General features: G+C 38.1%; 1 protein-coding gene across 2 annotated transcripts; it reads left to right on the top strand.

Annotated features, from left to right (window-relative positions):
* The first annotated feature begins 561 nt into the window (after positions 1-561).
* On the top strand, positions 562-22,862 carry mnd1 (meiotic nuclear divisions 1 homolog (S. cerevisiae)). Of its 2 annotated transcripts, XM_034189049.1 has the most exons (9): positions 562-681; positions 3,485-3,550; positions 3,846-3,903; positions 6,600-6,748; positions 8,122-8,196; positions 8,420-8,534; positions 12,347-12,352; positions 20,143-20,182; positions 20,724-22,862. In XM_034189049.1, the coding sequence occupies exons 1-9, from the start codon at positions 679-681 to the stop codon at positions 20,770-20,772; spliced, it is 561 nt and encodes a 186-aa protein (XP_034044940.1). In that variant the 5' UTR covers positions 562-678; the 3' UTR covers positions 20,773-22,862. The 2 variants fall into 2 exon arrangements, with proteins under 2 accessions (XP_034044940.1, XP_034044939.1); XM_034189048.1 differs by lacking the exon at positions 12,347-12,352 and having other exon boundaries at positions 20,138-20,182.
* Positions 22,863-23,667: the final 805 nt, after the last annotated feature.

The raw sequence follows: 23,667 nt of genomic DNA, 5'->3' as shown, positions 1-23,667 counted from the left end.
TTTAATCATTAAAGAAAATAATTGTTTTGCAGTCTTTTTGCCTTTTGGGCAGCAGGGGGCGTCTGAAAATCAGTAAAACAAACAAACAACAAAAAAAAAAATCAAACACTGGCTGGTTTCCGGTTCCGTCGCCAGTTTGGAAAAGAGGGCGGGAACACTCTGGCAAAACCTGCAAAACGGACAGAGCGACGTCGCGTGATCCAAATAAGACATATAAAAGTATGCACTTTATGCGTGTTACGTTGCCTAAAACACTCGTATTGCAATTTAAGTAAGTGAAAGCATACTTTAATTACGTCTGCATTTTCTGAGGCGGGAAAAAACGTCTCCATAAAATCAATGTTGCCTTCACGTTCAATCGTAAACAGTCACGAAGAGGTATTAGAAAAGCCGCAAAAGTGGTTAGCCGCTGGTAAAAGAAACTGGCTAATGTTGATATCTATTCTTTCGCTTATGTCACTTTGCCACAGTGGCAGAAACAATCTTGTAACTTCTAAAATGAACGTTTTCTTATTCGGTTTTCCGCGTGTAATGTGGAATTTACGACCAACACTGAAAGCCTCGTGAGCTCGTGACGATCTTCCGCGGGAAATTCGGTACTTCTGTCTGTCGAGAGCAAAAGCAAAACCATAAAACGCTAATGTTAGCTGACTTTGCTGTTATATCCTTCATGCAACCATGGTAAGATGTGTTTTATTATTAATTTACATCTACCGCTAATGTGAAAGCACTGAGCCGACCCAGGCTAAGCTAACTAAAGGGAACGACCAAGCTGGATGACGTCAGCTTTAGAGTAGTAACATCATCCAAAGTATCATTGGAAACATAATGAATTTTAAAAAACACACACACCCAGTGTTTCACAGTGTTGTTTTCCAGGTTCTGGGAAATTGTCAGGCCACAAAGAAAAAAGAGGCAGGTCTTAGGTCAGGCTGTGTGTTTAGAGCTGCTAAACTGGACTGGTGGAAAGAACACGGATCTCCTCAACCTTGCTGACATGTCCTCCATTGAGGAGGCAGGGATGGAAGACAAGGGTGGATCCGGTGCCATCACCCGAGCGGAAGTCACCGGGGTAGTCAAAAAAAACTCCTCGGTGGCAAACGAGATGTGTCCTGAGATGCTGAAGTCTCTGGATGTTGTATAAGCGTCTCATGGCTGACACGCTTATATAACGTTGCCTGGCAGTCGGGGACAGTGCCTCTGGATTGGCAAACTGGGGTGGTGGTGCCACCGTTTAAAAAAAAAAAAAAAAAAAAGGGGGGGGGGGGACTTGTAGAGTGTGTTCCAGTTATAGAGGATTCACCCTTGTCAGCCTCCCTAGGAATGCCTATGCCAGGGTACTAGAGAGGAGACTTAAACCATTAGTCCAACCTCAGATTCAGGAGCATTGTGGGTTCTGTCCTAGTCATAGGATGGTGGACTAGGTCTTTACCTTAGTAAAGTATTAGATGGAAGTATGACCAGCCAGTCTGCATGTGTTTTGTGAACTACACCGGGTCTCTCGAGGTGTCCTGTTGGGGGCACTGCAGGAGCATGAGGTGCCAGAACCACTGCAACACGTGTTTTGTTCTCTATATGACCAAAGTAGGAGCTTTGTCCACATACTCAGCATTACATTGGACCTCCTCCCGCTGGTGTTAGACTCTGCCAGGGCTGCCCCTGGTCACAATCCTGTTTGTGATGTTCATGGATGGGATTTCAAGTTGCAGTCAGGGAACAGAGTGTCTAGTTTGGCAACCTCAGATTGGCATCTCTGCTTTTTGCGGATGATGTGCTTCTGTTGGCCTCACAAGGCAGTGACCTCCAATGTACACTGAGCAGGTCTGAGGCCGAGTGTGAAGCGAATGGGATAAGAATCAGCACTTTCAAATCTGAGACCATGGACCCCCTTGCTGTATAAAGGAATGTTTAAAAAAACAGTATGTTTCACTTTTTCGGATGCAATGAATTGGAGAACTGGGTTTGTATGTGAAATCTGTGTTGACTTGCATTGTTACAAGTGGATCCTGCACTAGGAAAAAAATAATGGACAGTTTAAAAGAAAATTAACTTTTTTTGATCACATTTCTAATTAATAATGAATTTTCAGAAACTAGGGTCACAGTGTTGAGATATATATATATATATATATATATATATATATATATATATATACACACACACACACACGTGAGCACTTCAACAGTTCTTGACATCACCAGGAAACGAAAGTATCTGGAGGCTCAAGATGAACATTGGTGGACCAGAAGCATGCGTTTAAGTTAAGAGAGACTGTTGAAAACAATCTTTATCATGTGGTTTATGGGTGAGGCTGAGAACTCTATGTACTCTAAGTACTCTGTCTTCTAACCATCAGTGACAGAAGTGATGCACACCAAGAGCTGAAATATTAAATGTGTCATTAATAAATAGAAAATATCAACACCATACATCACTATAGAGCTCTATAGTCAACACCTGTAATAGAATATTTAGGTCACTTGAAGAATTATGCCTCACAGTCCTTTTTTCCAGCCTTTCATATTTAAGAATAGGGCTTTTCTCTGTTTTACATCACATTAATAATTTTCGTTTTGAAAAATAATTGCCATGGCAGCCATAATGAAAATTCATGATGACTCAATATCTAATTTTATTTGGAATACCTTTGGCTATAAGTATACCAAATTTCATGCTTTTATCATTTAGCCTATCTGCTGCATTAATAGGGTATCTTGGAAGAGTGTAAGGGAATGTTCACAAGACCGTAGTAAGACCAAATGTGTTGTACGGATTAGAGATGGTGGTGCAAACAAAAAGACAAGAAGCAAAGCTGAAGATGGTGTGATATTTGTCTGAGAGTGACGAGGATGGACGGAATTAGGAGTGATCATAGCACAAGTGGGACAGTCTGACAGTCAGAAAGGTGAGATTGAGATGGTTTGGATATGTGCAGAGGAGGGACCTAGGGTTTGTACAGGGAGAAGGATGCTGAGAATGGAGCAACCAAGCAGGAGGAGAAGAGCAAGGTTTAACAGAGGAATGTGGAAAGGACAGGGTGAGGTGGAGACAGCTGATCTGCTGTGGCGACCCTGAACGGGAGAGAATAAGATTCTTGTGAAGGTGACAAGTGTGATTATACATGCCAGAGACATGTTTTTACATTGCTCAGTGATCAGTTTGTGGTTATATATGTTTATATATTACTTATATGGCCCAACATCACAAGAATGCTTCGGAGCACTAAACAAGATGTCTAACATACAGCCACACCGTATGACAATACGCCATCACACTGCTTAAGGAAACACTTAACAGTTATTTAAAACAAACAAAAAAATTAAAAAGGTACAAATTAAAGAAGAATCCTGAGATCGAGACAGTTCACTGCATCACGTCGGAATCAAAGTGGACAATTTCTGTGTAATATAGTAAATGTGTACAGCGTCATAAGCTGCCTTCACTAAAATTATACAGGAAATATGACACTTTGATCTAATTGCAGTCAAAGAAGAAAGGACTAAGTTTGGAAGAGAAGAGAACCCGCATGATGGAGATTTTCTTTGAAACGGTAATTGTTTTGTTTTTGTTTTTTTCCTCCTTTACAGGAGACAACTTAATTGTCATTAAATTAAAATGAATAGTTCCCAAAATGACATAGACCTTATAATCGCTATTTAAATAAATATATATCAGGAATCATGCCTTGTGATAATTTGAGTGTGTTTCGGCAAAATTAAAACAAATTTGAGTTTGGCACTGCTGAAACAATATCTTCATCTTTGAGGCTTGTTAAACATGCAGTCACTTCGACAGGTGTTTTGTGTCTTAACCCTGCAAAGCTAAGCTGTTATTTTTCTTTGCAGAAAGATGTGTTTCAGCTGAAAGACATTGAGAAAATCGCTCCCAAGACAAAGGGCATAGGTGAGTAACGGGTTCAGCAACAGTTCTACGAGAGAAGCAAACGATCAGCCAGCTCATCGTGTGTTCATCTCTTCTTCCTGTGGAAATGTGTGCATACTTTTTTCTGCAGATTCTTCCACTCTGTGTCTGTTTGCTTTTAGCTGTGTTTAATTTATTTCATTGCTAAGAAACACCCACAACTTGAGTGGCAATGGACAATGTGCTAAAGTTTTGGACATTAAGTAAAACGTGTTCCTGCTCGGTCTTTATCTCACATATGGGACTGAAGTGTGAGACTGCAGAGGAACGGATGCATTTTTCTGCACGTACTGAGGGGTGATTTCTTTGTGAAGTGGACACAACATTAATCAAGTGAAACTGGATCTGGCTGCTGAGACGGTCATTAAAAGCACATGTTTTTGACCACTTACTTGGGCATGATCTAGTTACTGAGTGACTGGGGGAAGGGCACAGCAAGGCATGCACATCACTGGCTTATTTTAATGTAGCACAGAGAGATTTGGTGGAGTGTTGTCAAGCAAAATTAGAAGGTCAGGAAGTGGTGATGTTTAAAACAACATGCAATCAGTTCATAGTGAAACTGTCAAAATTTTAAATGATACAAAGCAATAAGAGCCTCTTGCAATGTGTCATGTCTTGCAAATAAACTGATTAGTTAAATGGTTATTGCCTACGTTTTTGTAAGTATTATGTAGTTTTGTATCTTTTCTTTTGTTTTGGATGCTGTTCAAAGTTCTCACCACTCTTGGCCCTAACACGGCACATAAGCTGCTTCTCTTTCACTGTGGACCAAAGTAGAAAACGTGTGGGAGTATTACATTTCACCACTGACTCTGTTGAAGATCCTCCTGCTCCATTACACCCTCACATGCAGTGATATCTTGGATAATAGTCAGGTGGGTTTGGGGAACATTTAAAACTACAGTGTGTTGGATTTAGGGGTGGTTTTTTTTTTAAGTATAAATGCAGTATATCATTCATAACTATCTGTTCATTTGTGTATAGTTAATTAGTTGCAACAACAAACATGCATTTTCCTTTACTTGGTTTGGGTCCTCTTCCCCCCACACCAGATTGTGGGCCTTTGGAGACAAGAGTCTTCAATACTGTGACCCCTGGTCTCTGGAGCTTGCTCCCCTGTGAGATCTGCAGAGGCCTGTCTTTTGACACCTTTAATGCACTGAAGTTTCCCCTCTTTGCCAAGACCTTTCAACTCTGATTTTTTACTCTGTGTAAAACAACCTTGTGTCCTTGAAAGGCACTATATGAATCTAAGTTGTTATTTAATCAATATATTGTAGAAATTGAGTCAGACAAAATGAAGAGAGACTATTTCTACACTTTAACAAGGGGTAGTGATGGTCTAGTGGTTAAGCGTTGGGCTTGAGACTAGAGGATCCTTCAAATCCCAGCCTGATCAGAAAATCACTAAGGGCCCTTGGGCAACGTCCTTAATCCCCTAGTTGCTCCCTGTGTGTAGAGAGCACCTTGACATCGGGGTGCATGTGAGGCATTATTGTAAAGCCCTTTAAGTGTCTGATGCAGATGGAAAATGCATGGCGTGTCACTTTATTCACACAAAAGCACACACTGAAAAACCTTCTATATGCACAGTACTTATAAAGGAGCTCGGCTGGCTTGTTATAACACAGGGGTCTTGACGGTGAAACACAAAGGGCCGGGCTGTCTGATTACATAAACAACAAAGGATGATGGTTGTCTGCGCTTGGCACAATGCAGTGAGTGATCAAAGTGCCCATACACATTATCAAGACATGGAAACAACCAATAGAACATTGCTCGGCAGGGGACCTGCCGGGAAAACAGATGTGCACCTTGGCTCATTAACATGTCAGGTGGGGAGCACAGTGTAACCTTGAGTGGCGGACATTTATGTGTGAACAGGTTTAACATATGCAGGTCTTGGCTCATCAATGCGTGTAAAGTAGGGAACACAGTGTAATTGTAAGTTGCTGAGATTTATGTTTGAATAGGTTTAACCTGAAGCAGTCCACTGGTGGTGGTCTGACTTGGTTGAATTATGTCCGAACCACACCTTGCGTGTGCACGTGCTACAATATGTACATGGGAGTGGGCCACTGTATTGCAGTGCCATGTTGGTACAGTAATGGAAATGGGACTTACTTCATCTTTGGCATTTTGCAGTATGGCTAGAAGCTTGAAGAAAACAATGAGTGGTTGCTCCTCTGTACACTTCTTACTAGTTGCTAGTGCAGTCTAACAAATTTGAGAACTATCGTTTGCGAAATGGAGGATCATATGTGTCACTGTTTACTAGAGAAGGCAAGGGAGCATGAATCCAAGTTTACACAGAACCAAAAACATGAAAGAGGGGAGAAAAAAAATCATGACCTGCAATGAAATAATTCAGTCTGCAGCCTCAATACTAGATGGTACTAAATCCTGCACACTGTAGCTTTAAAGACTCTCTCTTGTAACATAAAAAAGTGGTAAAGTACAAACATGTTGCTGGATAGTTTTTTTCTTCTTTTTTCTTATTTTTTTAGTTGCAAATTGCTATAAAGTTTGTTCTTCATCATGTTACCAGTCAGAGGTTTGCAAGTCAAATGATCAGTCTTTAAATAATAACTCTGGGAAATGCAGAGCCATGTTGGAAAATGAGTGAATGTCAACCGCTAATGTGGAATGTCTGCCCTCTTCTCTGCTGTCTTAAGCATCCATGACTGTCAAAGAAGTTCTGCAGAGCCTGGTGGATGACAACATGGTGGATTGCGAAAGAGTCGGTACATCTAATTACTACTGGGCCTTCCCCAGCAAGGCCTTGCACGCTCGCAGTCACAAACTGGAAGAGTTGGAAAAACAGGTGACAGGCGTTTCATTTTAATGTGGTCACAGAGCAGAGCAACATATTTTATGATATGAAACGCAACATAGTACAACATATGACATGGGTGCATATTTTCACACAATAGTGACAGCCAGGTCGATGACTATATGGAGAGTGGTAGTTTTTGAAATGTTGCATCTGTACACCACCACAATGGAGTTGAACTTGCACATTGAAGATATGCTCGTAGTGTTGACTTTTAGCTTTAATTCAAAGGGTTTAATAAAACATATTGCATTACCCATTTAGTAATTGCAACCAAATGTATACTAATAACAGGGTTATATTTATGATTACAGAGCCCTCATTTTGATGTTTAGTGGCTGAAAAAATTGTCTTCTGTGATGACCCACTTCTCTCCTGTTGTGTAGCGGACAGATAGTGTGAGTTTTGTGACTCCTCAGAGAAGATTGGCCGGATGTTTTCTAGGACAGAACTTGACTATTGTACAGCAGCCTGCTGTATATTGGCATGAGTGGGATGCCAAGGCTGATGAATATTAGATTAACTGCTTCCAGTCTCATGATTTGATTACATACCCTGCTCACTCTACAAACCACAATATAAATGTACAAATAAATATACATATATCTGTAGTGTGCGTTTTTTTGACTATGTATGGCTTCATCGTATGATTTCTGTGTGATACCAATCGATTACAAATATTTTCCTGATCAATATATGCTTTTAGATCCTCCATCTGGTCTTCTTGGTTCTGAAGCTATGCAAAAAAGGTGTTTCTTTTTTTTAACTATGTTTTGCTTCACCTGTGATATTTGCTCTTTGACCAAAGTATTCCAAAATCTAATCACCTCTAGATGTCTATCCAAGTAATATTCCCACCAAGTTTGAAGGAAATATGTCTACCCATTTTTGAATTACCACAGACAAACAGGCAGATGTTAGTGAAAAAAATACCCTGCCATCACCGCTTCAATGACATGCAGGATAAAAAAAAGGCAGTCCCTGTTTAAAATGGCAATAAAAATTGTCATGCTTGCCATTATAATAAATTATTGCCTCTATTCTTACTGAGGCCAATATATGAAAATTGAGGAGAAATGGTTTTATTGAAATGATTCCCAATATAACTATCTGCCCTTGTAGCCGTTAAATTATGCTTAACAGTATTTTTTTATTTATTGTATTTACGATTACATTAAGCTTGTAACTGTTGTTGTTTCTGATGTTTCAAAGTGTAAAACATGGAGTTTGATTTGCCATTTTGGTTGGATATTATTATTTCAACAGTTATTTGATAAAAAGTTTTGATTTTATGACACGGTGAAGAGAAACTTGACTTGCCATTCAGAGTCAAATTTGTCTAATTTAAAATTCTTCTTTTAAAGATTTCTGAAGCAAAGCAGCGGAAAGTCACTTTACAGAAGGCAGTTGACAAAGCAAAAATAGGACGGCAAGATACAGTAAGAATATTTTCATACACTTGTTCTATTTGATAAATAAAGATGCACTTTTTACTTCTTTGTGCATCCTCTTTTTTCTTGTAGATGTTCTAAGTCACGAGACATGGTGGTTTTGCTGTCTAATGACAAAGTTGAAAATATTTGCCAAACCTGTTAGGATTGTACAACTAAATGTTTATTTGCTGTCTAATAGATGAATATTGTTATATCTGTGTGTATATAGGATGAGAGAAGCTCTTTGCTGAAGGAGCTGCAGGCACTGAGAGAAGAGAAAACTCAGCTTGTAGCTGAGCTGGAGAAATACAGAGAATGTGACCCAGAAGTTGTAGAGGAGATGAGTAAGTACTGACCAAACCCTGGTACTTTAACCAGTGTGTCTTCTGTATAGCGGCTTGAAAAGGGGAAGCTCATGTGACTGCAAAAATAAGGAAAGCAAACAGCAGATGGTTCAAAAAGATTGAGAAAGCTGTGTGTCTCAATTTAGACACCCCCCCCCCGTGCTATGTGCTGGTCTTTTGTCTATTTCATGATATATGATGCAACGTCACTCACTGATTTTATTGGTTATCAAAATGCACATCATTCCAGATAGTTTGTATTTTATGGGGTTTTATTGGACTTTCTATGCAATAAAATTAAAAACAAAATGTACAAATCAATTATGCAGCTCCTCACTGTGCTGCTGCTGCATTTGAAAAGCTGCTGCTCATTCTTTTCTTGGATGTGTGCCACTGTAAAATCATTTTAAGGCAGTATTAAGTGTTTGCTGTCAAACCGATCAAGCATGCCTGACGCGATCTAATGTGTCTTGGCTGCGACTCTTGTGTTTCTGACTGCATTTCAGTGGCTGCATCTGTGAGAAAATGGTGTTTGCTTACAGAGGACACAGAAGCATGCTGGCTCCTTAAAACCTGCATGTTTTAATAATTGGAAAAATAATATAAAATATTCCAAATGAAGTCAGATCTTAATGAGTTGGTGAAAATCTTACACATTCAAGAGTTACATTGGGGATGTGAGTGAACAAGAACGGAGCTCTTCAAGAATAGAATGTTTTGATTTGATCATAAAATCATCAAATTCAGAGTGCATAAAATACATTTTCCATGTGCCACATTTAAAAAGGCATCGGAGGTCACAGACAGCAGTCTATATGACGACTATCCGAACACACACTACAGCTGCAAGTAATAATTACTTTTGTAATAGATTCATCTATAGATTATTCTTTGATTAATGTATTATATTTTTATTAGTCTATTGGTTATTTTCTGGTTAGATGAATACCATTTGCTTGATTTGCCAGTATATCCATATATTCTTTCAACAACTTTCAACCTTGCATTCAGATGTTTTGCTATAAAAAGTATTTACAAATTAAAAAAACATCCCAACATATAAAGTGGCAAAAAAGTAAATATGTGCTCATGAAGAAAGTAAGGAAATATTGCACACAGCTTTGTCTCTTCCTGAGACACAAAAAGACAGAAAATGAAGTCCTAACATACTAAATGGGGCTACAGCTAACAGTTATTTGCATTATCAGTTAATTTTTTGTTTGTTTTTGTATTTTTTTTTGTTTTATTTTGTAACAAATTCAAAATATCTGCCAGTAGAACAAGTGACAATTCACTTAAGATTTCTTGAAATCAAGGCTAGTATGATCTTTTTTTTTTTTTTAAATCAGTGCTTAGAACATCACCGAAATATGAAATAAGTACCATTGATTAATGGCACTTGTACATGTTGTATGTGCACCTTTATCTTTGAACATGTTAGTAAAGATTATAACTAATGACATTATTTGTATAGTCTCATTTAGATGAGTGAAATAAATAAAAATGAAAAAAGTTGATTTAAATCAATAAAAGTCCATTTAAAAGGAAAAAAAGACTTTTTTTAACCAGCTCTGCTTAAAATAAAGAAACTAGTGAAAAAACAGAAAATACACACATTTAAGAAGCTAAAATCATAATTTGGACATTTAAGACAAAGAAAGAAAAAAGATTCAAAACAATTAATTGATTACCAATATAGGTGGTGATTATTTTAATAATTGATGAAATTGGGTAATTGTTACAGCTCTAACAAAGACATAAAAAATGGGGCTATATAAGGTTTGTTTTTGAGTGAACTAATAAACAAAATGGTTGTTTTTTCTTTCTTTTAAAATCAATATAAAAATATTTCCCAATAGCTTTCATCGCTATAATTTATACGTTAGGGTTGTGTGTTATAAGTCAATTTATCACCAGTATGGAGACTTATTGTGCACTTTAATGCGAGTGGAGTACTTTTTTTGAGGGATTGTCCCTTTAATAAACTTTGCACGCCATGTACGGTAGATGTTTAACCTGTTTAGCACATCAAACACACACACAGGAAATGGCATTTTAATGAATGAAAATGATGTCAGGAAAACCTGCATATACAGTCATGAGCAAAACATGAGCAGGATGTGGCAAAAAATGGCTTCACATACTTTATTGAATCTGACTGTACGCAAATATGTATGTACAACTTTCAGCATAAATACACTAAAATATACTGTGTAAAAGCCCATCATGTTGCTCAAGTTGGTTTTGCTGATCATGTGACCACATACTGTACATTGTGTAATATACTTTCTGAATGCAAATACTTGGCTGATGACTCTGTAGTACAGTATGTATACAACACAGTGGGGTAGAGAATACAACAAAAGTTAGTACACCTGTGTGCAATATCAGCTAAATGCCAAATGATTCATATTGTACCACGTTTCAGTACTTGCATTATGTTTAATTTGAACAATCAAACAATGCAAACTTTAGAAAGACTGTAATGAAATTACAGGCCCAAAAGTAGAAATGTAATGCAACATCCAGTCCAGGTATTCATGCTCTTTAATATTAGAAAAGCTCTAAATCAGAATTTTTTTTGGGCCAGTATTTATTTATTTGACAAGTTGGGTAACTGATACAAATATTTACAAACGTTATGCTCTGCAAAAGTGTAAACATATTAAGTATAGTACCAGTCCAATGGGAAAGTGTGTCCAAAGTGGTTCTGTATCTGTCTTATTTACAGTAAAATATCAACTATGTAGAATACATATACAAGACAAATATACGGAAGCAGTCAAATGTTTGGTCATAAACATTTGACTGGTTCTGTATATTTGTATATTTGATTAGGATTATTGCACAGTTGTGCCTTAGGCTGGCCACAATAAAAGACAGGATGCTGCTTATTCTTGGATACCAGTCACCAGTTCCACCTTCTTTTGAAGGCTGGCACCTACATTTCCCAAATTGGTTGCCAGTCAGCGGCTTGAATTTTTTATTTTACCAGAGGGCTCCACTTTTTTTTTTTTATCTGTCTCTCAGGCTGTAATAGGCTGAAGGCATTTTGTTGTCACCCCAGTGGCTGGGCGGGTGGGTGTTGGATGGTGTCAACAATTGGTTTGTTAGTGCAATTGCTCTAGAATGGAGAGCCCTAGGGTTATCAAACTTACAAGAAAGGTGTATAAGACTTTGGTCAAGTTTGAAAAATGGATGCCCTTGATCTTGAGGTCAAAGTCACAGGCCAAATTTTCAGATTTTCTCATTAGCGCAGCTATAAGGTCTTGCTAACACCAAAGGAATTCTGACACCCACTAGTATTTTTTTATTTATTCATCTTTGTGTGTGTGCGTGCGCTGTCATTTCACCTTTGTCCGCTTATCTCAGAGGTTTTGGACCACAGTGTGAATATAATAATTTACTGTTCACGGTATAGTTGTGGAATAAAAAGTTGTTAAAAGCAGAGTGAAGATGACAGTTTGCTGAATGGTTGTCAGACCTGTTTTGTCGAATGTCGGCACCGTGCAGTCAGCTGTTCATGGTAATGCAAAAATTCCTACGATGCGTTGATTCCTTGGTGCTACTGTTGTATGTGATGAGGGTGTGGTACACTGTGTTATGTTATTTTAAAACCATCTGGTCTGTTGGTGATGCAGTTTCTCAGGTGTCATCACACATGTGTTGATGATTAACGCAGTCACGCCTAAACTGCTTTAATCCTACATAAGAAATTTTGTAATGACAAAATTTATTTATGCAACACTTATTTCCCGTATATACCAACATTAAAATGAGAACCATCCCTGATTGTAGGCAGCTGAGATCAGAAAAAAGTGTGAACAAAACAAACATTTTCATGTTTGTTATTTGAAGTGATTGTAAATAAACGTACTGATACATACGTATAATGGATACAGGAAAACTTCAGACTAAGACAGACATGAAATTCAAGCAAAGGGACAACCACGAAGGGCTGACGCTCTGCAGGTTTTCACTGGAGATCTGCTTCATATCACCTGCTGGGTACCTCAGACGAACACTGAGGGCTGTTTGAATGAGTCGAGCGCAATTACTTTTCCAGTAATATTCCACCGTAAGAGTTGGAAAAATATTTCTGAGAGTACTCTTAAATTGCTATTTTTAGTAGTCTTTGGGTAAATCCCACATGCAGTACTTTGAGGTAACTTGGAAACATTAAGCTTCACTAAGAAATGTTTATTTGACCGCTTTTTGATTCCAGTTGTGACCATCAGAGAGCCTCAGTATCTGAAAACTTGTGCAATCATTAGCTTGGCAAACACTTCTGGTACTATCAAGTTCAAACTTGGCGCACAAGGTCACCTCACAAAGATGTTGGACAAGGGCCGAGTCTCTCAAAACTAGTGTATGCAGTAGCACCATGAGGACTTGTAATCGCATAATCACTGTGAAATGACAGTGAAGCTTTAAATAATTATAGTTTTCATTTTTGGATTACAGTGTTTCCCTTTTAATGTAAACGCTGTATACATAATATAAAACAGATCAACATCACGCAGTTGCTGCTGCTTCCACGAAAAGTCAGACCTATGAGATACATTTGTGACCAGCATGGAGTTGTGACATTTTCCATTTATTCATCAACACCATTCTATTTTTAAGTCTGTCCACCTCAAACAGGTGTAGGTGTTCCACTAATTAGTCTTCTTAGTCAGGAGTTTGTGCAGATCACTTTTCATGGTGTGTGTGGCCAGATTTCCTGTTTGGGGGTGGGGGGGCTTGTCACAGACTGTGTATTTCATTTAAACATTTTTAGGCTCTGAAATCTACTGAAGCACAATATATAAGCACCAGTGAAGGTTCGTTTATGAAGCTTAGCTGCTTCATGTAATGTTCTTGGTATAAAGAACTACTTTCTTAATCGTAACTGTTGCTATGTATTGTGGCAAAAAATTCTAAGAAAACCAAAGAATTTCTCTTATTTCCTGTTGCGAAATTAAGTCAAAATGCCAAAATGTTGCGAGTTTGGCGAATCAGCTCCATGATCACAGTTTGACCCTTGGCAGAAACTGCCTGTGATACATTTGTTGCCAAATTAAGTCACTGCAACAGCTGCTGGTGTTCCACCCCCAGCAAAGTTCACAATTTTTCAGCAGTTAACCAGAGGTCATCTGGAGATGGAATCCCACCTACCTGTGTACAGGGGTATAGTGTGTTTGTGGGGGGGGGGTTGAGAAAACATTAAAGTTTATATGTTCAGTGTATGAATGTTTTTTTTTTTTCTTTTTTTTTTTCAAACACACAGACAATGACATAGAAAATCTCCTTAGTTTCTGTTCCTGCTTATTTTAGCACAATTACTGTTGTTTATAATTTATGAGGATATCTCCAGCTAGGGTGGGTGGTACACCAGTGTCATAGTTGTCACTGGCACAATAGTGCGCCACGATACAGATTGCACAACACTGTGATAAATCAAGCTTATCCTATAATAGTCCAGAACCTCCACCAGGCCAGAAATATTTTTTCAAATGCCAAAAAAAAAAAAAAAAATGAAAATAATGCCAAATATTCGTAATCTGTAATCATTTCAGTGCAACTATGATGATCCCTGCAGCACTGAAGCTGTGATGATCAGAGATGAAGGTGGTCTGTGTGGCCATTAATTCTCTCCTGCTGAGCTCCACACATGAGTCAAAACCATAGACTCTATATATACTGGACAAAGCCTGCGTGACGTCATCCATTGGTTTTCTATAGAGGCCCAGAACCATAGACCGTATATGTGTATCCAGATGAGCTGAAATGACCCTCTTTTCTGGGCATCACCATGTTGAGAAGCCCACCCGCATTGATTCACGATTACCTCATTAATGCAGAAAGGGGTGGAACGGTGGTGGCTCCATATGTGATGAAAGAAGCTTGAACATGACCAACCTCCCGAGTCCGAACCACCAGGTAACGAGCTAACCTCAATTCTAGTGTTTATTAAGAAGAAGTGCTAACACTATTAGCATACAACATTAAAGAAGTCCAGTTTCACTCAGGATCAGTATTGCAACAGAGACATTTTGGATGATCTGTTAGGACGTTTCACCACACATAAAGCCATATTATTCCATCTGTTTGTAAGACTATACTCCAGACAGACACAGCATCACAACAGCTACTGCCTGCTGCCAGCGGACTCTGAGTCACGGTCAACGGTTATGAAGGAGGCAGAGCTGCTGAACTCAGCAACTGTCATTCAAAGCAACCACGCCCACAACTAACTAAGAAGTTATGAAAATATTCACCCTGTACAGTTGTCATGGAGGCTTAAACTATCTATAAAGACCAAAACTGTTTTTTCTACCAGGCTGTAAACATGTTTATTTATGGTCTGAAGTTGGACATTTTAACATGGAGTCCTATGGGGAAAGTGCTCTGTTTTGGAGTCAGCCTCAAGTGGCCAGTCAAGGAACCACAAGGAAAATGACTTACGCTTTAGGGCCCAAAATTCAGGCTCAAGTGTTGCCGCTTTGTCAGAACACCTGTTACATACATTCTTATAGATGTAACTAGCTAAAGAATAAAAAAAGACATAATTTGATTGTTATAAAAGTATGATTAAATAGTGATTCTGTTGTGTAAACCACTGGACTTTCACGCTGCGTTCACACTCGTTAAAGCCTTAAAGATTGTTCATCAAACACAGCCATGGATTTGTGAAATGTCAAAATGTAAAAATCTTCCATTCATGAAATTTTTCATCCCAATTTGAATGTTGAAGGAGTGGATTTCAGAATTAAAATAATCCAGGTTAAACTCTTGCTCAAATCACATAATTATTAAAAGGAGTCATATGGTGCAAAACAGTTAATGCTATGATCTAATGTAGTCACTGTCCAAAAAAGATGAAGAATACCATGATATTAATTTCAGGTCATATCACCCACCCCCATCTTCAACCATTCTTTGCTCAGTAATGATGCTTGATTACAAACAAACACATGTGGATGTAGATGTTTTTCTTTAGAAATATTGAAATAAAATGGAACATGGTGTATAAATTATTTTCCTAAACACTTTGGATTCTGTGCTGAGGGAATATTATGTGGAATAGGGGTTCTTCTTGTCTGTTTACCTCCATTTGAATGTCTCTTCAGCCAGACTGTGATTTCAGCAGTGATACATCTACGCCACCCTACTGAAGCTGCTTATTCTTATACTCTACCTGTACAATGGATTGTCGAAGTAATTTATGGCAACATGTGATCTTAATACAGATTGCTCTCTTATTCTGTTCCGTAATGAGGTAGGGAGGAAGTTGTTCTCATATTTTCAGTCACTTTCAGTTTTTTACTTTTATGATTGCCTCTAATTGCCTACAGGCCTCCTCGTTATCCTGTCACAACTCTGGAGTATGCCCTGGAGGATTTTAACTACCACATGCAGTACATGCAAGCAGCTGCATTACAGAAAACATTTTTCGTGTAGAGGCATGAATTGTGTTTTCAGAGCTGTGTTGCAGCTATGCAGAAGCATGACATTGTGCTATCGCCTGTTCCTGAAAGGGTTTGGCATCAATGTGCAGAATGGGCTCAGACCTGTTCTTGGAAATCTGTGCGCGTCATAGCATTAGATTGCAGCTTGAAGATGATAGTACAGCAGATAACTGTAAGAATCGTTCAAATCTGGTTACAAGCACCAAAATTTGACTGTGTATACCTTTTGGTACATATTGTAGAAATATAACAGCCATTTGAATTTTCAATAGGGGACCAAGTAGGGGTCAGTTGAAGAACTGCATGGGGTAAAAAAAAAAATGTTCCAATCATATTGAAAGCTATACCACATTATGTGTCTGATCACAATGATTACAAAAAGATATAGTTTGGACTATCTATAACTGAATGTTCTGGAGTTATGGGGTAAAAACAGCAACAAAGGTCAGTTTCAGTTTGTACAGGGGTCAAAAGTTAAAGTTGCTCCAGTTTTGGTAAAACGTGGTGCAAATTATTGGTTGAACTGATAGGATTAACAAATGGAATAGTTCTGACTGTGTTGAATGTTTGGTCTCCAAAGTAAAGGTCAAACAATGTCAACGTCCATTGGATTCTATGACATGTGACATATGTTACCCCGTAACATGATAACTAAGCATGACACATGGTGCAAACTATTCCTTTTTTTAAATCCTACTAACCAATAATTTGCATCATGTTTTACCATAATTAGAGCAACTTTAACTTTTGACCCCTGTACAAACTGAAAGTGACCTTTGTCACTATGCTTGCTGTTTTTATCCCATAACTCCAGAACATTCAGTCACAGATAGTCCAAACTATACCTTTTTAGAATCTTTGTAATCAGACACATAATGTGGTATAGCTTTCATTATGATTGGAACATTTTTTTTTACCACTATGCAGTTCTTCAATTGACCCCTACTTGGCCAACCTATTGAAAATTCAAATGGCTAACGTTATTTTTTGAAAATATGTACCAAAAGGTATACAGTCAAACTTTGGTGTTTGTAACTTGATTTGAAGGATTCCTCTGCAGTTATTCTGTTATCTGCTGCACTATAACAGCTTTAAACTCTGACATTATGACATATACCGTACCCGATAATTGTATAAACTATATTGGCTACTGATGCCTTTCCTATTGTTTTTAGTATAATAAAAGTACATTTGACTCAGCCATAACACAATGTGTGACTTTGATTGCTAAGATTAGGCCATTCTTTGTAAAAGCTGTCAGGTCAGGTCTGGGAGCATGTGTTGATGTGGTGTGTCACCATGTTTACCTCACCATGGAACCTTGTGTCATGAGTCATAACTACCCAGGTAGAAAACCAGCCCAATGAGCCCATCCCCATTCTTTTAAAGTAGCCTTATATCTGTTGCAGCCAGGTAGACTGTAGAAATCCCCATTCACCTTTCTTCAGCCACTTTGGTCCTCAACACTAAGGTACCAGTGTACTGGATCATGCCCAGAAAAATGTCCACATGGCCAAAAATGTTGTAGCTGATGTTTCCTCACATTAAGTGATACTGCTCGTCTGAGTCTCCCTCAGTAATTGTGTGATGCATTCATTCCAGCAGTACCCAAGGATTGTCTGAAGAAACAAAGTGCAGATGTACTTTGTTTCTTCCTTGTTTTAGGTCATTGGTTAGTGTCCAACTGTCAGAGCCACGCAATATGTCAGGAACCACCATGACCTTAAAGGCTTGGACATTCTTTCTCCTTGCAAGGGCAGCCGCATCACCATGCACCCCTGTCCAGCGACCTCATCACATTTGTATTTTATCCAGAGGCATGAATGTTAGTTAATGCCAAGATAAATGAATTTCTCTACAACTTCAACACTTTCATAGTGTACAGATGCACTCCTGATTGCCATGAAGTCACTGAAAGCCAGAATCTTGGTCCATCTTGATCCATGTCAGTCGCAAACCCAGACAATCCATCCAATTCCTTGCTCTGCTTCTCAAGTGCTGCAACCAGGGTGTCAAATTGAATCTGCAAAAGTCACAAGGTCATCCATGAAATTGAGGTCAATAAACCTTTCATTATCAACAAAGGCACCTAAGGTGTTGGATTCCATAACCGTACCCAACACCCAGTCCCTCCAAGCATTGAACAGCCTAGGAGCCAGATCATCCCTGAGCAACGTTGGCATTTACAGGGAAGAAGTCTAAAATTCTTCCCTGACACCATATACCACTCATGGTACATGTGTATAGGCTGGCTATGAAAACACAAAAGTGCACTTTAAAAACATTTTTTATGACCGTCTATTGCCACAGCAGGTTACTCATGTGTGACCCTGCTCTGATACATATTCTAATTAGTAGTTACAAAATGGTTTAAAATTAATGTTTTCACACTTCAGTAACTCCATTGAATTCATAAAAATCTATGTTTTAATAGCCAAGTGGCCTCTGTGTGCGTGTGTGTGTATGGCTTTGATCTCAGAGTAAATGAGGAGAGCTGACATTTGCCATTTTGGTATGCTTATGTATTTTGGGTCAAGGATGAATACTGCGAAAACAGAAAGTTGATGGGTAATTGTAAATGGACTGCATTTATATAGAGCTTTTCTATCTGCATCAGACGCTCAAAGCGCTTTACACATCAATGCCTCACATTCACCCCAGTGTCAGGCTGTTGCCATGCTAGGCGCCCACTACACACCGGGAGCAACTAGGGAATTAAGGACCTTGCCCAAGGGCCCTTAGTGATTTTCTGGTCAGGCTGGGAATTGAACCGAGGATCCTCTGGTCTCAAGCCCAACGCTTCACCACTAGACTATCACCTCCCTAATATAACTAACATAATTTGAGAAACATATAATATATTTTGGGAAATTAGCGACATTAGCTAACAACAGTCAACAGTGGATGTTGTGCTGCAATGCACCATGGGAGTTTGGGGTTTTAATTGTTGATATTGTGGTTCAGTGTTGTTGTTATTCATTTATTGTGTTTTTGTAGTTCAACAGGTTTACTTAGTATAGTTAAATGTCATGTTGCCGTTACCATGAGTGAGAAGGGTAGTGCTTTTGATGTGTTCCACCACCATCTCTGTTTGTGGGTGTGTAAAAATAAAAGCACTTGCTTGCAGCAGAATGCACAAAAGATAAAAAGCTGTGCGTGCATGCATATGTATAACTTTGATCACGGACAAATTGGGAAGAGCTGACATTTGCCCTTTGGTATACTTATGTTTTTTGGGTCACAGATGAACGCTGCCAAAACGGAACATTGATAGGACTCATAACTTTTGTAGAAACTACAGATATTGGCTAACAACACTGGACAATGGACGTTGATAATTACATTCTGGACTCACATGCCAATGCAGCAAGGGGCAGTAAATCTTCTCTATATTAAAAACGTGTGTGTGATTTTATTTAGTAAGTTCAATGTAAGTACATAATATAATTGTAAATACATTAAAAATACATGGATGATAGAAGAAAGTGAAAACACTTATTTCCACTGTGGCCCATTTAAAATCAAATGACAAAGTAGAAGTAATAATAATAATAATAATAATGGTAATAATAATAGTGTGTGTATATGATAACAAGAACCTAAACAATTTATAAATACATTAAGACAGTAAATTGACATTTTAAAAAATATGTAATTAATGTAAAAAAAAAAGGGTTGAGTTCTTCTAAAAACTGTTGAGGTCTAAGGTTCCATAAGCATTCTGGACCCACACACCATTTAAACTCATAATAGAAACTTAACATAATTTATTACCACCCTTGAAAAATGTCAGCTACTTATTTTATAAACACAACCCAGTCTAAGGCCCGTGGATCCCGACAGGCAACGTGCTAGTTAACTTTAAATACCATTGGCTTGCTTTGATGTTCTTTCAATAGTTTCATGGTTTTGTTTTTGTGACAAAATCCCAGATTTTTTTTAAACCAAGGTTGATCTTGGACTGGAATAGATGCCACTTAATTTCATGGCAGATTCAGATAAAGATTTTTTTTTCCATGATACATGAAATAATCTTTGAAAATAGTGTAACACTGTGAAGAAAGCCCCTCTATTCTAAAATTTAACTTGTCAGTCCTTAACAACTGATATAATGTACAGTTGTATAAACTGATCTATAATTTTGTTTTACAGGAAAGTCAAACATTGTAGCCAAAGATGCTGTATCCAGGTGGACAGGTGAGTTAATTTAATTATATTCATATCTTTGTCATTTTTAATTAAACATTACAATTAGTGTCAATAGAATGTATGTTTGACAGCTGATATCATGCAAACATTAGAAATTTGTGATGAAAATGTACTTTGACCTTTTTTCTTTGAATGGATCAACAGAAAATCAAATATGAAATGTCCAAATATTCATATTCCAGAAATAAATGCACTAAGTCACTTTAAAGGCATTTTTCCAAATTCCACCCCACACAGAGTATCTTTTTGTCTAAGGATGTGTTGTGTCCAATCTGCAGCTGGCAAATGTTTCTTTTGGTCCTGGGAAGTAATAAAAATAATTCAAAGTAACCACAACCTCAACAAATGGGTTATTTCAGGAAAAAAATGAGACAAATGCTGCATTCATGAACTTTGCAGTTGTTCAAGAGCTTGATAGCAATGGCATGAAAATTTGTATTCCCAGGCTGACTGCTATAGTATCATAAGATTAGAGGGGCAAGTACAGTGTGTTTCTGCTCATTAATCAGACATAAATTTTTGCTTTCAGACAATATTTTTGCCATCAAGTCTTGGACAAAGAAGAAGTTTGCCTTTGATGACAGTCGTATTGATAAAGCCTTTGGGATACCCGAGGACTTTGACTACATGGATTGACTAATGGTTTTCTGATTATAACTGAAAAATGCTTCAGCTTTAGTTGGAAGCTCACAAATGTTCGTAGTTCCAGTTTAAGTTCTGTTTATGTCTTAGGTTGGGCTTTAAATAAAGACTGATATCTGTTTAAAAAGTCTAGTTTTGCTCTGATGCATGAAGTTTATCAGTGGATATGTTGCATGGCTGCAACCAGAGAAGATGCAACATGAGCCATTAGTGACTATGAGGGGTGAGGGGGTTCTTTGATAAACACAACTTAGCGGCTTGACTTTTGGAACACCTGTTTATATGAAAACCGAGAGCACCAAGTTGATGATGGAAAGGAATCTGCACGAAACACATCTGCGTTGCCAGTGTTCTAATTTATATCGTCTCAACAGATGACTTGCAATTGAATGCTTGTGCACTCTTGATATGCCTTGATATTTTATTTTTGCTGAGAGAAACTAAAAATGCAGGGCCATCTGGTGTGGGTATGTTCCCCGTTCTCACAGGTACGCACGCAAACGTAGGATAATAATTGAGACCGCATCAGAACGTCGCACTGGTCTTTCCCCTCATTACCACCTTGGAGGGGGTAATGTTTTTTGTGCAGTTTGTCTGTTTCTTTATCAGGTTTATGCAAAAACTGCGACACAAATAAGGTTGGAGGATAGCCCAGCATAGAAACAATTAAACTTTGGAGTGGACCCAATTCGGGAGTTAGAACCAGGAATTTTTGTCTCTTTATATAACTTTGTGAGATGCCATTTTTCAAAATTTGAATGAATTTCCCAAAAAGATAATGCAAATATTAGCAATACATATGCCAGCTTTTTTTTTTTTCTTCTTTTTTCATGAGCTCCTAAAAATGCCCGATCTCACAATGTTAAAGAAAGTGACAAAACAAAGTTCCTGGGTCTGCTCCTTTAAACGGATCCACCCTAGAAGTTAATGGTTTCTTCTTCAGACCATACTCCACACTTTTACCAATGTTCAAGAAAATCAGTTTTGTAGTTTTTGTATAATCCTGATTAAAATTGATGCATAATACAACTAGTTACAGAGATAGGAAAATCTTTAACATAATTTAAATAAAGACTTGGCAGGCTGCAGATCCTGTCTTAGAACTAGAAGGCACTCAGAGATTGCACAGTTCCCACCATTTCACATGTTCCTGAATGCTTAAAACTTTTTCTGGATCTAAAATATGTTCCGGATGAAATTGAAAATAAAATTCCTTGTTTTTTGCAACATTATCCATCTGCTCAACAAATTTCATCAACATCATCTCACAACTTTTTCAGTTAAATGTTTCTATGTACCAAATATTCTTCTGGATCTCAGTTCCAGAATATATTCCAGATCACCTCCAAAATTGGATCACTTATTTGCTGGAACATTATCCATCTGCTCACCAAATTCTATTGAAAGCTGTTGATTACTTTTTGAGTCATTCTGCTAAAAGTCAAATAAACACTGGTGAAAAATCAACTCCTTGGCGGAGGTACCCAGTTATATCAGGCATCGTCCATTTATAGCCCTCTTTGGCACCTCCATTCATGGCACCCTTTTGGCAAGTTTATTTTTCTCCCTCTAAAGTGGAGAACAGAGATATCAAGAATTTATTAGTTGCAGCATATTTTTTTGCAGTGTGTGAAACATTAGTCACCGGTCTTCTACGTGGAGGTTCTTCCTACTTTCCCCTCACAGGCACCAAATGGCATTGAGGTCAATCATCGCACTCATGGTCACAAATATTTATTACAATGCGTGTGTGACGGGAGCTAAGATACCTGGATGGATGAGGGTGAAGCTGGATTTATAGAGAAAGTAGTTAATGTATTGACAGTGCTGTAAACATGAAAGTACCATTACTTTTGGCACAGGTAAACCTGATTTAACCCTTTGACTTTATGTTCTGCTATCCTTCTGAAACTTGTGTCAAAATGTCTATTCTCTTTTTCACTTGCTGAAATTGTAAGTGGTAATGTTTGTAATGCAAGAAAACAAAAAAAAAAAAAAGAAATAAAAATGTGTACACTTAATGGTCAACTTCTGTATGGAACTATTCAAACTTGTCATAACTTGTCTAGAATGATTGCTGTTGCCCTACACACACACACACACACACACTTTTTTGTCAGATGAAATGCAAAACAGGCAGTCATGTTTTCTGTTTACTGGCTGACCTACTTGACTGCACCAATGTAAGGTTTGTGGCTGAATATATTACTTTACAGTGCATCCTGAAAGTATTCACAGTGCTTCAGTTTTTCCACATTTTATGTTACAGCCTTATTCCAAATTGAAGTACATTATTTTTTCCCTCAAAATTCTACTCACAACACCCCATAATGACATGAAAAAAGTTTTTTTTTTTTTTTTTTTTGCAAATTTATTAAAAATGAAAAACTAAGAAATCACACGTACATAAGTATTCAGACGCTTTGCTCAGTGCTTTGTTGATCCACCTTTGGCAGCAATTACAGCCTTAAATCTTCTTGAATATAATGCCACAAGCTTGGTGCACCTATCTATGGGCAGTTTTGCCCATTCCTCTTTGCAGCGCCTCTCATGCTCCATCAGGTGTGAGGGGAAGCATCGGTGCACAGTCATTTTCAAATCTCTATAGCGATGTTCAATCAGATTCAGGTCTGGGCTCTGGCTGGGCCACTCAAGGACATTCACAGAGTTGTCCTGAATCCACTCCTTTGATATCATGGCTGTGTGGTTAGAGTCATTGTCCTGCTGAAAGATGAACCGTCACCTCAGTCTGAGGTCAGGAGCGCTCTGGAGCAGATTTTCATCCAGGATGTCTCTGAACATTGCTGCATTCATTTTTCACCTCAATCCTG

The sequence above is a fragment of the Thalassophryne amazonica genome, chromosome 15 (assembly GCF_902500255.1).
Source record: "Thalassophryne amazonica chromosome 15, fThaAma1.1, whole genome shotgun sequence".
NCBI classification, from domain to species: domain Eukaryota; kingdom Metazoa; phylum Chordata; class Actinopteri; order Batrachoidiformes; family Batrachoididae; genus Thalassophryne; species Thalassophryne amazonica.
The sequence above is the reverse complement of the archived record's forward strand: the minus strand, read 5'-3'. Positions and strand labels throughout refer to the sequence as shown.